The sequence below is a fragment of the Telmatherina bonti genome (genome assembly GCF_933228915.1).
Source record: "Telmatherina bonti genome assembly, chromosome: 2".
Taxonomy (NCBI): Eukaryota; Metazoa; Chordata; class Actinopteri; order Atheriniformes; family Telmatherinidae; genus Telmatherina; species Telmatherina bonti.
In genome coordinates, this window is record NC_136620.1 from 24,826,284 (window position 1) to 24,839,332 (window position 13,049).

At 39.5% G+C, this 13,049-nt stretch overlaps 2 protein-coding genes across 4 annotated transcripts in view; one reads left to right on the forward strand and one right to left on the reverse strand.

Moving 5' to 3' along the window:
• tmem117 (transmembrane protein 117) overlaps window positions 1–13,049 on the reverse strand; it is a 45,318-nt gene that overhangs the window by 28,297 nt on the left and 3,972 nt on the right. The window lies entirely within an intron of this gene.
• LOC306764439 (P2Y purinoceptor 1-like) lies at window positions 464–2,966 on the forward strand (the record flags this gene model as incomplete). Its single annotated transcript, XM_079251614.1, has 2 exons — window positions 464–509; window positions 1,978–2,966. The coding sequence occupies 2 exons, from the start codon at window positions 464–466 to the stop codon at window positions 2,964–2,966; spliced, it is 1,035 nt and encodes a 344-aa protein (XP_079107740.1).

A 13,049-nucleotide genomic window follows, 5' to 3' on the forward strand; every position in this document is an offset into this window, starting at 1 on the left:
GAGGACACACTGTTTCACTTCTTTAAAGCATCCTGCTCAGTCCTGATTGTTTCAGGCAATGAGGGCATTTAAACTGCTAGTTTTATAGTTACCAGCCTGCTTCTCTGTTTGAAAAGGAGATTTTTCTGGGAAGTGCTCCAGTTATAAAACCACCAGATTTACAATAGCAATCCACTTGTAGATCATGCGGACCGTTGAAAATCAAACACTGGAAACCAGCAGACACCATAAGTTCAAACATTTGCATTGACACACGTGTACAAGCAATTTTCTCTAATACTTATAGAATAGCTTGGCTTATATCCTCCTCTGTTTATTGTATTACACACACACACACACACACACTCAGACACGGCAGTGTCTTAGGTAAAGTGGCACACCAACAGCTCCAGATGGAGGTGAAGCAGACAGCTGGTGGGGGAAGACCAGAGGTGAACTGGGACATGATCAGTCTTCATTCATCATGACATCGCTTCTCAACAGCAACGCATCTGACACAGCTCACGGAGGTAAGTTTGATTTCAGCCTCAGACACTGATCAGCACTCAGGCTTTACAAATTCGTCTTTATCTTCTGAAAACGTATCTTCCAAAAATGAAATGAACACATCCTAAATTAAAAAGCAAATTAATTCTTACTTGATCAGCTAAATGTCAAATTGGCTTCAATATCAAAATGTCAAACTCTAATTAGCAGAACAAGTCATGATGAAAAAAGTGTCCTTTTATCAGCCTATTACTCACAGCCCAACTGTAATTAATATTCCAGTCAGATTTACCAATTTTATATCACAATCGGCACCAAACAGTGAACTAAATCTTCAGCTTTTCTTCTTTTCAGTTGGCGTTAAAAGGCAGACAGAGACACATGTTAACTGTTCAGGCCTGATAAACTGAGCAAGATAAATGTGTTATCTTTAATTAAGTAAAAATGGTGGCTGACATGCTGGAGGCAATAGATCAACAGTCCCTCAGGTTTCATTGTTCACAGCAGACAGTCAAGCATTCACTTCCTGGACACGGTGCTGATGCTTGGAGACTATGGAGACAGCTACTGTAAATAAAGAGCACCCAGAGAGAGTGGGTGGACATGTAGCGAAAGAAACAGAAGGCAGGACTTAACAGGAGAATCAATAAAAAAGAAAAAGACAACCTCCATTAATCTGAAAGCAATTCAAATCTTGGGGGGTGGGGGGTGGGGTGGGGTCTTCTGCATTTAATATGATGTAAATGATTTGTTTTTTTGTGAGTGGATCCAGAGGCCTCGGGGCAACTATATCAACATGTACTATACTTATATATTCTAATAAGTTCTTCAACGGTCCTTTCAAACTGTTGCCTATCCCTATTGGTACTGTAGCATATAGATCATCAAGCAAAGCCGACACATCACACACAGATCTATTTGTCCATTCAGAGACATTGTAGTAAAAATGGTAGCATAAATATGGCAGTTGCTGTGTATGTGGACCCATTTACATGTAAATACAAATGGCTTATTCTGAAAGAATAAACCATAAAAAAAGTTATGTTTACTCATTATGTAGAATATTTTTTAATGATAAATTAAATCTTTCTCGGTGACCTTTTATTTTGTTACACACAGCAGCTTTAGGCGTCACAAACAACGTCGCTGTTGGTGTGTTTTATGCTGTCATCACAAAATTAACCACATTCTAACTCTCTCTATTGGAACCATGCTTATTAGTTTGATTACACTGCAAATTTTTCACCTCTACCCAGTCTGAGCTTGTGCTGGTTAGTGATTCTGAACCCATGGTAACTACTGCCATTGAGCATGTTATGAGTTGCATTGTGCTGAATTTTATGTATATCTCAGCTGTGGGTTAACATGTCATAAGTCAGGCATAATGTTTATGCTTCATAGTATACTTTTTCATTCATATCCAACATGTTAAGAAATATGTACAAAAAAAGATGTAAAACTAAGCCTGACCTTTTTCTTCTTAAATCTCAGATGTGTTTCTTCACTTCCTGAACCAGTCGACAGAATTCTGCAGGTATTTTAAGAATGGCCAGAGCTACTGCTACATCCTGCTGATGGTCTTCACAGTTACACTTCCTGTGGGGATCCTTGGAAACTTGGCAGTGCTGATCAACTACATCTGCTTAAAGAAAACCATCAGTGCCAGTAACATTTTCCTATTTAACCTAGCTCTGTGTGACTTCGCCTGGATCCTCACCATCCCCTTCAGCCTCTACTTCAAATTCCAGTGGCCATACCTCACAAGCACACAGATTTTCTGTCGCGTTAAGGAGGTCTCCTTCAACGTCAACATATACGGCAGCATCCTCTTCCTCACTCTGATTAGCTTTGACCGCTATGTTGGAACGGTGCACCCCATCAGCTCTCTCCACTGGTGGGGTGTGGGTAAAGCCAAGGTTTGCGTGGTCTTTGTGTGGATCGGACTCTTCTTGAGCTCCATTCCTGATTTGTTTATCACTTTTGCTATATGGCGCTCTGAAAACGTCACTGTGTGCATGGACCACATCAAGGGTCCTTTTCGCTACATCAAAACAATCACTGTCATCCGAACAACGGTAGGCTTCCTGCTCCCCTTCTGCGCCATGCTGGCTTTTTACATCAAGATGATTCGTGCATTGAGGTGCCTCCAAAACGCAAGAAGGAAAAGAAAAAGGAAACCGCTGCAACTCATCAGTGCCGCCATACTTGTCTTTGTGTTTTCATTTGTTCCCTACCATGTGATGGCAATCACACTGATTTTCATGCAGACCTATAATCTGATGACGCCCTCTAACGCCGAAGTTCTCTATGCGTCCTACGAGTTCTGTGAAGCCATCTGTAGTTTAAACAGCTGCTTGGACCCAGTGCTGTATATTGTAGCCAGTGAGCAGTTTAGGAGGAAGCTGTTGGCCTTGAAAAGACACTGGGACAGAAGGCTGTGCTGTAGAGCCAACAGGAGGGTTGGAGTCATTGGTGAATGAGTATCAAATGTTATGTTTCTCTGGCTTGACACTTTCAAAGACCTTGGCAGGAATATTGCTATATAAGTAACAATGGCAGCTGTAAACGTCATAAAAACAATGCTGTTCTGACAAAGCAAGAAGCTTACTTAAATGGAAACATTAAAATGTGCAGAGGATTTTAACAATATATCTGAGAAACAATTAAAAATATATTATAAGTATATGTGGTTTTTCATTTGTTGCCACTGCCAGCAACATGTTTCAAGGAACAAGATCTAAAAACCAGCACTGAATGCCTGATTCTGAGACTGGAAAACAGCTTTGCACTAAACTCATGCAGAAAAAACCTCTTCCCACCAATCCTCAAGTCCTTCTGCATTGATAAAAGCCATAATCAAGCAACTGAAAGGTCTAAATTGTGGTTTTCTTACATTTAATGGGTTGAATTAAGGAACATGGATTTGTTTATGGAAAGAAACTGAGTTTTTTACCGAGTTTTGCCAATGCAGTCGTTTCAAAAATAAGGTACAACAACAATTACATCCAAACAAAGTCCAAATCTGATTAACTAATATTGTTGGAAAACATAAATGGGACTTCAGCTAGCTTGTATATAATTATTTTCCATGAATGTTAATGTTAGCATATTGGGAAGTAAATAGTTCCAGAGCCCATGCTGAAAACCACAAAAGAGTCTTATTCTTGGTGCAGTATGACTTATATTGTTAAAATGTTATGAACTACTTAAAAACAGCTTAACAGAACAGACTAAAGATGGGCATTTCGAGTAATTTTAAAGGTGACTAGTCTGATCAAACTCAAATGGTTGTGACGAAAACACGACATCATCAATAACAAAATTACATCTACATATCCAAATGAAAGCTGTAAAACACTGCAAGATGTTATTTCCCCCTTTTTGTTTTATTTAACATTGTTTGGGCGTAAAAGTGTCCTTTCTTGTACCTCAGCAAGGTGAGAAAATGGGTCAGGGAGATGCCGGAATTTAACCTGAACTTGACAGGAGCATTCAGCAACAGCAAAACCAGTTACTCTGGTACATTCCCTCTGTCAGAGAAAACTACAAAAGAAACAACTTTTACACTTTCCAGCTTCCTTCTCCTAACCAAGCCAGGAGGACGGAGGTGAGGAAATTCCTTGTGGACTGAAGCAGCAGCTAGCTTTGAGGTCAGCCGCCTTCATCTTGCCCAGCAGTGATAAATCAGACACAGGAACTGGAAAAGCAGTGTGGTGTTTATTTCTAAAGCTTGTAGCAAACACATTCACTACCAAAATGGCAGTTTCTTACAGGCACCTTTCTCTGTCACGACGTCCCCCCATTCTCACCCAGCCCTGCACTATTTCTAACTATTTTTATTAACAGCGCTGTAAACAGCACCATGTCTCTGTTCAATGACACATAACTCTTGTCTGAGTAAAAACAGACTTTTTATAAGAGTTGTCAACTTTCCGATTACTTGATTAGTCATGCGCATCCCCAAGACAGCCTCACTTACTCTCATTCCCCATCAGCAATGAGCAAGTTCCATTGTAGTTCACGCACAAAAATTTTACACTGGAAGCATTTTGCACATTAATAATTTTGTTTAAAATTCATACAGTTGGTTCCCAGTGCCTGCTATGCTACTTTTAGGTCTGAGATTCTTTAAAATGAAACGAATGAAGTCAAATGCATTATTAGCTTCTTTGTGCATTGGTGCTACAATTACAACTAACAAAGCATTTTCAATATAAAATGTGAAAAATAACATGAATAAATAACTTGGGAGTGCCATTGCAAGTGTTTGTCACCATAAATCTGTCATATTTTACATAATATGCAAAATTTCTATACATGTTCTTTCATATAAATGAGGTTTCAGCAAATACCACATCCGCTTTTGATCCTGTGGATCAAATTAGCAATCTTTCTCTCCTCAGGGATACAAGTAAGCATTCTCCCTAAAAAAAAAATCCACAGTTCAGTGAGCCTAAGACCATTTTTTCTAAATCTGAGTATGTAGTCAGTAACATCCACATTCATCATATCATACATTTAGTGAGCTGTAGCATCACCGTGGATTGGGGTTGGGTGGAGCTTTTTGGTTGGAAAAATGACTGCGTCCCCAGAGCTGGATTTCTCAGTAACTAAGTGTCTGGATAATAAATCAAAGGTGCAAAGTGACAACAGAACTCCCTCCACAGAGACGATGCTGCAAGAAAAGCTGAGAGGGAGAGTTGGATGGCGTGCCACTGTAGCTGTTCCAGTAAGTGACCTGGTAGATGAATTTATTTTGTTATTAATGACTTGGTTTCAGACCAAAAGAAGAGATAAATTTGATAAAACTGCACTTTGCTTTTGGCTGGTTTCCATTTTAGGTTTCTGGCTCCAATAATAATTCCTTATTGATTTAGTTTTTCCTTTATCTGCTCTGCCTGAACATTTATAATGTCTTATTGACACTAATGCCTGTATGTTTATAAACTTCTAATCTCTACAGTAAATAAGAGCTGAACTGCACTACTTCCTACTTTAGCTGACATTTAGGCCACTTGGGAGAGGGAATAAGCTACACACACATGCTACGTTTGCATGTTATTTCCTAACCAAGTTGATATAATGAACATGCCAGCAAAGATTTCCCCCACCCCCAGAGAGAAAAAAACAAGCAAACAAAACCGTATACAGCAGATGAGACACACCATATACAGCAATGCTTACCCAGTGAATACTGCACCTTCCTTGTTTTGCTAGTATAGGTATTTTCAGAATAAATGTTTTCTATTGTTCTTGCTGTTGATGAGCCAGAGCGAGGCTGAATGTGTGTGTGCAGCACTCTGCGAACATCCCCCTGCAGACACAGTGAGAGTGTGCCCTTCTATTCCCAGCAGCTTTCATTGTGACAAGACATGGCTGAAAAACCAAGTGTGATTACTGACCTTTCAGTTTGTGGAAAAGGCAGAATGCAGGAGGAACAATGAAACTTTTATCCTTACACAGCAAAGCACTGGACCACACACAGCGCTATCAACAGTCGTTTTGTTTAAACTACACAGTCAAAATGTTATGAGAACAACCCTAGTGTGGATGATATTTCCCTACACTTGTCAGCACATCTTATCTGAAGCTGTTCATGCCACTTATAAACCAGACCATCCCGACAGACAACTCAAACTGGTAACCTCTACTGGATCAGTGACGTTTACGGTTATTTCTGAGTAATTACCTCCTCTTTAAACAAAAAGGCTAAATATGAATTAATGCAAAGATGCTAATTTACTTTTGTTGTTGTCACACACATGGACAATTAAAATATTCCATAGTCACATACACACAAAGCCTCTCATTCTGCTACACACACGGTTTCTACACACCCAACATTGACCCCCAGGCACAAAGTTTTATACAAAAGCCATCACAGCCACTGCTTTCCACAGTAATAACATATGACAGAACCCAGATGGCATCCTGTAGGCTACAATCAACAAGACAATGGAGAGAAGGATGAGAGGAACAACAGAAACAGAATAAACTACAAACTATGACATGGATCACCCTCTCTAACACACATACATGCAAACACACAAAGGCAGAGCACCCCGATCATCACAACAGATCTGATCAGCGTTAGCACGTTTTAACTTTATTTCCACAGTTTTTTTGCACGGTTCACTGTGTCTGGAGCCCCAGATGAGTCATCCAAGTGAAAAGCAGGCAGAGTTTGATTGAACGTAAGCCTCTGTATGAGCATGTAAAGCAGGGTCTAATCCAGGTGGGACATCATGCCACTTGACCCAGAAGTGGCCGTTCAATTAATCTTGCGGAATTTGCAACACCTTAGAGAGACATAGGTGAATATTTTATGCTAAATTGGGGACCAAGGGAGCTCAAGAAACGGAAATAAGAAGTAGTTCCCCTTTATCCATTATAGAAATGAGATGATCACTTACTGCAGAGCAAAGCAGAATATATAAAGCTTTAATGAGGTGGTGCTGCATCACTGCAGAGACTATATACAGAAGTTTAATTTCACAACACTTTTTTAGACTGTTCTTATGTTAATATAGAGAGAAAAATGGAAAAACATCTCAGAGAATCATTTTATGTGTAACATAGAAGGGACAAGTTAACCCTCTTCCACTGTAAGTGTTATAAACTGTATAAGCATGTACTGGAGTTACACACAGACAGTCTATCTGGAGCCACAGTAGAATTTTTAGAGCTGTGGTCCGTGGCTTCATTTTGTATAAAGCAGCAACAGAGTTCTGGATCACTTAACCCTTTTCATTATTCACCTAGAACGTACAAACTTTTAAGTTAATATTGTTCATGATGAAACAAAGTTAAAACATATACTGTACCTATTCCTGCTTTTATCAGTCTATGAAGAGTCAAAAAAGTTTAGATTTTTAATTCAGTGGTTTATATAGCTCTGATACACCATTCCAGAAGGCTAAATCTCCAAATCAACACTTTTTATGTGGCACTTCCCACACAATTAAATGCAACACGATTTCCTGTTTCCAATGACTGACTACAACTGGCACCATCTCTATGCCAGTATCAAATAGTTTCTTTGATACTTTTTAATAGCCTCAAACTGACTGACCAATGGTGCTAAAACAAAAACCAAAGCACTAAGAAGAGATCGGAGAAAGATAATTATTTTAAGATAATTGTTTTACACATTTGGACTGGAGATATACTGATCAGATGGATGGTGCAATATTTCCAATTGCTAGCTAGTGACATGGTGCATGAAGCCAAACTCAGCTGCAACATTAGGCAGCTGTTTCTCAGCCTCAAGATGCGGACACTGGGCAAAAACAATTTCAGGAATGCACATAATAAATGTCCCTATGCCATCATGTTGAGTCGTAAATGTATTGTTTTGAGGTCATATTGTCACATAAGGCTAATTTATTAATTATTTTTCCTAAAACACAACTAATTCTACTCAGAAAAGTAGTTAAATACTAAAAGCAGAAAACCAAAATTCTACAAGAACCTTGTTGGTGGCATCTCATCAAGGCACAATTTGCTTGAAGAAAAATCTAAAAAATCTCAAACTATGCCTTAAAGATGTCTTGCAGGTTATATATAGTTTTGCATATCATTAGCATCATGTCCATAATCACTTGACCTGTCATGCTCTCTTGTGTTAGAAAGTCATGCATGTTGACAGTTGAGGTTTCATCATCCTTCACTGTCACTTCGCCTCACACAATGAAAAGGACTGATATATGTTACCTTCGACATGTAAAGCTTGTTTTTTTTTTTTTTTTTTTTTTTTTTTTTACAGCCTCAATTTTCAGATACTCAAAGGATATATTGTGATATAAAATAACTCCATGGTACTTTTAGAAAAAGAGTATATAGTTTATTTTTCTTTAAACTCTTTGTAATTTATCTTTCAAAAGTAAACATAGCAGCAACATACTCCATAGTCCTTGATTTGTTTAAAGTGATAATCAAAAACTTGCTTCTTAAAATTGCTTCATCTGATCCATGGTTACATGCAAACAAACACGCTCAAATGAGAAAGACTTCTTGTGAAAGCAGTGTGACCTCAGACTTCATACAAATTCATAATGACAGCCATCTTCCTCTGCTTAACCAGAAGTCATTGGCTCGCGTCCACCGGATTAGAAAGCACATTGCCTTGAGTGGATGAAAGGAACAGGTTGCTCTTTGAATCTCAGATGTCCTGTCCTTAAACCACATAATCTGTCACAAGTTATTCATCATACAGAGTTCATTATGTTCGAAAGAGGAAATGGATTTAAAAAAAAAAGAAATAAAGAAGGAAATACTGTTTACCTCTGCTTATTATATGAAAGAACATGACTAAAATGTAAATTTAGAAAAATATACCACAAAATCTGGTCATGCAGCAGCTGCATGAAGGATTGTGCCGTTTCTGAGGAGATATGTGAATCACATATTGTGGGAGGTGTTTATTACAGCAAATTATTTAATTTTCCAGGCCACCATAAATGATGCAGGGTCACCTTTTGAAAACATCAGTTTCTATGTTTGTCGCAAACTAATATGATGTTAATCACAACAACAGAACAGCCTCTAGGTGCAAAAGGTACTCAGGCAGGTTGAAATGAAAAAACATAAACACAAGGCACAGATTGGAACTGAAAAAACATTTCAGATGCCCAAACCTTTATCTGAACGGTTTCCCTCCTCAGAAGTGCTCCCTCTACCTACCAGAAAGTAGAAAAGTTCTGGTGACCAGAGATCTACAGAAATGGGGTCACATGGGCCTGTGTGACAGATCAATGAGATTCTTTTTTTTCTTTTTTTTTTTACATTGGGCATGGTTCTATAGTGCAGCTCTTATTGCCTAACTGAGTTTGGGATTACATAACCTCTGTTCTGAAATGTTGTGCTAGACATCGCTCACCTCTTGCAGCTCATCTGTCGTCTCTAAACTCTTTCAGGACAAACACATAGGCAAACTCGTTCACGCATGAATCCACAAAACCTCCCCTCTGACACAGTTTCTATCACTCACTCCTACACACAGAGGCACAAACCATCTGTTTGGGGGTTTATTGAAATACATTAGTTGTACATGGCTGCAGGATGGACAGCTCTTCTACTGCCTGCCAGGGTCCCGACATGGTTGTTTTGCTTGGACCATGTTGCAAATCCACGTTTGTACTACGAGAATAAATCTTGCAAATTTAAGAATGTTAGTAGATTATCACGTTCTGTTCAGTCCGTCAAACATCAAAATACAGCATATATATCAGTTCAAACATTTCCCTTTTAAGTTTTACTGGTAAACTATAGATTTTTTTTTCTGCTCTCAGAGGATGGACGGACGCTATTTCTCTCCCTCTCGTTCCCACTCTGCCCTGCTGCTTCTTTCTATCCATCTGAGCCTCTTTCTCCATTTCCTTCCGATTTTGAATTATGGATCTGGTCAGCTGGTCTCTCAATTCAATTGATCAAATCTTATTTTCCCAAAGAACAGGTGAAGGAGAGCCAACAGGCCCTGACAGAATGCATGCTGCTGGATACGTGATGAAGGTCATGTGTCTGTCGCTTTCTGAGGAGGATTTCTACACAGTTGGATTTATGATGATAACTGGGTTTCTGCTGTTTGGTGTGTGTGGTTTTCTGGTATGTCGCAAATTTTGGAAGATCTGTGATGAACTATGCCGAGCAACTAGCAGCACTCGAACTCAGGCGGTGGTAGAGCTGGACCGTCAGCTGAATGCCAGTCTGGCCCAAACTGGCAGGCTGGTTGCAGTTCTGAAGCTTTTCCATGGGTGGGAAACATCATGGAGAAGCTTGTGCTTGGCTGGTGGGGACTGATCCCTGATTCGGCTTTTTCAGAGTCCGACTGAGACCACTAAGGACTAAAAACTGAGCCAAACTTTGCTCAGACTGACCCAAAACAAAGCTGTTATCTGAATCTGGCTCCCTGCACTGGCCTTAGCAAGCTGGTTATCACGTTTCCTGGAAGGTTTTGGTATCTGAAGCTCAGACCCACCTTCCCCACTCTCTTCTCAGGCCTGTGGAACTAAACTGAAGCTCTTGAGAGCCGCGTTTCAACAGGTGGCAAAGATGAACTGGGGGATAGTTCACAGACTCACTCACTGAGCGCACACTCATACGCACACTCACACTCAGTGTTACAGACAAACTATTTTTCCCCATCTTCGCCGGTTCTTTTCCTTCCCTCCACTCACGGACAGTGAGTTGGTTGGACGCGCCTTCCTCGGCTGCGAACTGACTGGCTGTGCTGGGAGATACCACCCTGACCAGGCGCTCCTATGTGTTTTCCTTATGTTACGATTGTCTGAATATGTGCTTTTTCTGTTTTTGAGGGTTTTTTTGTTGAACCTCTAGACTGCCCTGTGAGGGCAGTACAAATAAACTTCCTTTTTTTTTCCCCTCCAACCCACGTTTACCTCATGTTGTTACTTTCCACTTAACTGAAAGGCAGCACTGGATATAGCCGAAGTACTGCCCAGGCCTGTGTTCCGTGTAAAATGTCTGTAAAATCTTGGACGGATTGTATTTGAACCTTGAATTTCCCATCAGGGATGAATAAAGTATTCTTGTATCTTGTCTATAATTATGACTTTGTCTGTTTAAAGTTTGTCATTTTAAAGTTTTTAAACTACATACTAAAAAAACTAACACCCAAATAATCACCCAAAGAAGTTTTCAAGGACCCTTTTAGCATGCATGGTGATGCTGAGTCTTGTCCCAGAGGTAGAGACACACTGAAACATTATCACAGATCCTATGTAGGGGAACACCTGACTCAATTTAATGATTGCAACTTGAGACGATGGAACAGCTGGTATTATTAGGCTGTCTGCTCTGTACAGAAAAAAATACCGCCCTCAAAATGAATGTTCCACTTTTTCCTCTTAATGAGGGTTCTGCATTTGCTAAAAGTATCATGTCATCATGCACTCTTGGCTCTACATTTGTGGTCAGTGGAGATAATCACTCAGAGAAACCTCCTCACCATTAACACTTTGTGGCCTCCAATTATCATCACTAATGGGTTATTGAAAGAAGCTGGGTGACCAATGACATCAGAGGCAAAGTGAGATGTGAAGTGAGAAGGAAACTGAGCAGCTTTAATACAATAAACAAATGAATGGCTGCTGAGATTGCAGTTGCAGCCTTTTTGTGAGGAGAGAGAAATGGAGAGTTGAAAAACACACAAAGACAGGAGGTGTGTGAAGTTATACGAGTGGATGAGAAAAATAGAAAGTAGGGGGCAAAGAACAGGGAAATTATGATGGAGGTGCTAGAGGTGAAGGAAGTCAGCAGTATGAAAACATGTGGCATATAGAGGTGAAGAAGATTGAGCTGCAGAAAATAGCTGGGAAAAATAACTAATAATATTAGCAAATATTCTTCAATTCTTTGTAAATATATAAATCTTCCTAATGCATACCACATTTAGTTCATTGAGATGACTGTTGAGATATTCAAATGGGACCAGACTATCTTTAGGGTTTGTCTTTCAAACTGTAATTTAGTTGTAAAGCCTTACAGGCGGCTTTTCACTCGCTGAACGGAGAAAACTAGGACTTAAAGTTCCCACAGGCACACACAATAGTTGAACCATGTGGCTGTTTCAAATATTAGGTGGCCATTAAGAGAGAGAACTTCACTGATTTTATACATCAAAGTCTATTTATTTGTCTTGGGGACAACAGCTGAGTCTGTGAAAAAGCTGTTTGAAGCCTTTTGTGACTTCACAGGGGAGCTGCATCGAGCCTGGGAAAATTCCCGAAGCCACTCAACCTGGTAGTGATGGGGAATAAAAGATTAAAATAGCCTTTGGATCTGAAAACTGAAGCCAATGCAGAAGCACCTTAAAAAGTAGCCTACGGTATTTCTAGGCTGCCAGGCTGTGTACTCCAGTGAAGACATTTAAGTGTATTGAAGCCTATCAGAAATCAAACTTTTCCAAAGTCTTATTAACTGTGTAAACATTTTTCTGACAAATCCACCATCCCAGTAGCTTCAATTCAAATTCCAATGAAACTGAGACTATATTTAAAATAAATAAAAACAGAACATAATATTTGCAAATCTTTTTTTAATCCATTTTCAATTGATTATATTAAAAAGACAGGATATTTACTGTTCAAACTCATAAACTTTATTGTTTTTGCAAATATTTGCTTATTTTGAATTTCCTGCCTGCAAGACATTCTAAAAATGCGAAGGGCAGGGGCATGTGTCACATCACCTTTCCTTTCAACAACACTCAATTAGCATTTGGGAACTGAGAACACTTTGTTGAAGCTCTGTAGGTGGAATTCTTTCCCATTCTTGCTTGATGTATAACCTCGGCTGCTCAACAGTTGGGGTCTCTGTTTTTGTATTGTCTGCTTCATAATGCACCACACAACGGGAGACAGGTCTGAACTGCAGCAGGCCAGTGTAGTACCTGCACTCTTTTACTACAAAGACAAGCTGTTGTAACACATGCAGAATGTGGCTTGGTATTGTCTTGCTGAAAGAACCAGGGATATGCCTGAAAAAGACTTGGAGGGCAGCATATGTTGCTCCAAAACCTGTATGTACCTTTCAGCATTATTGAT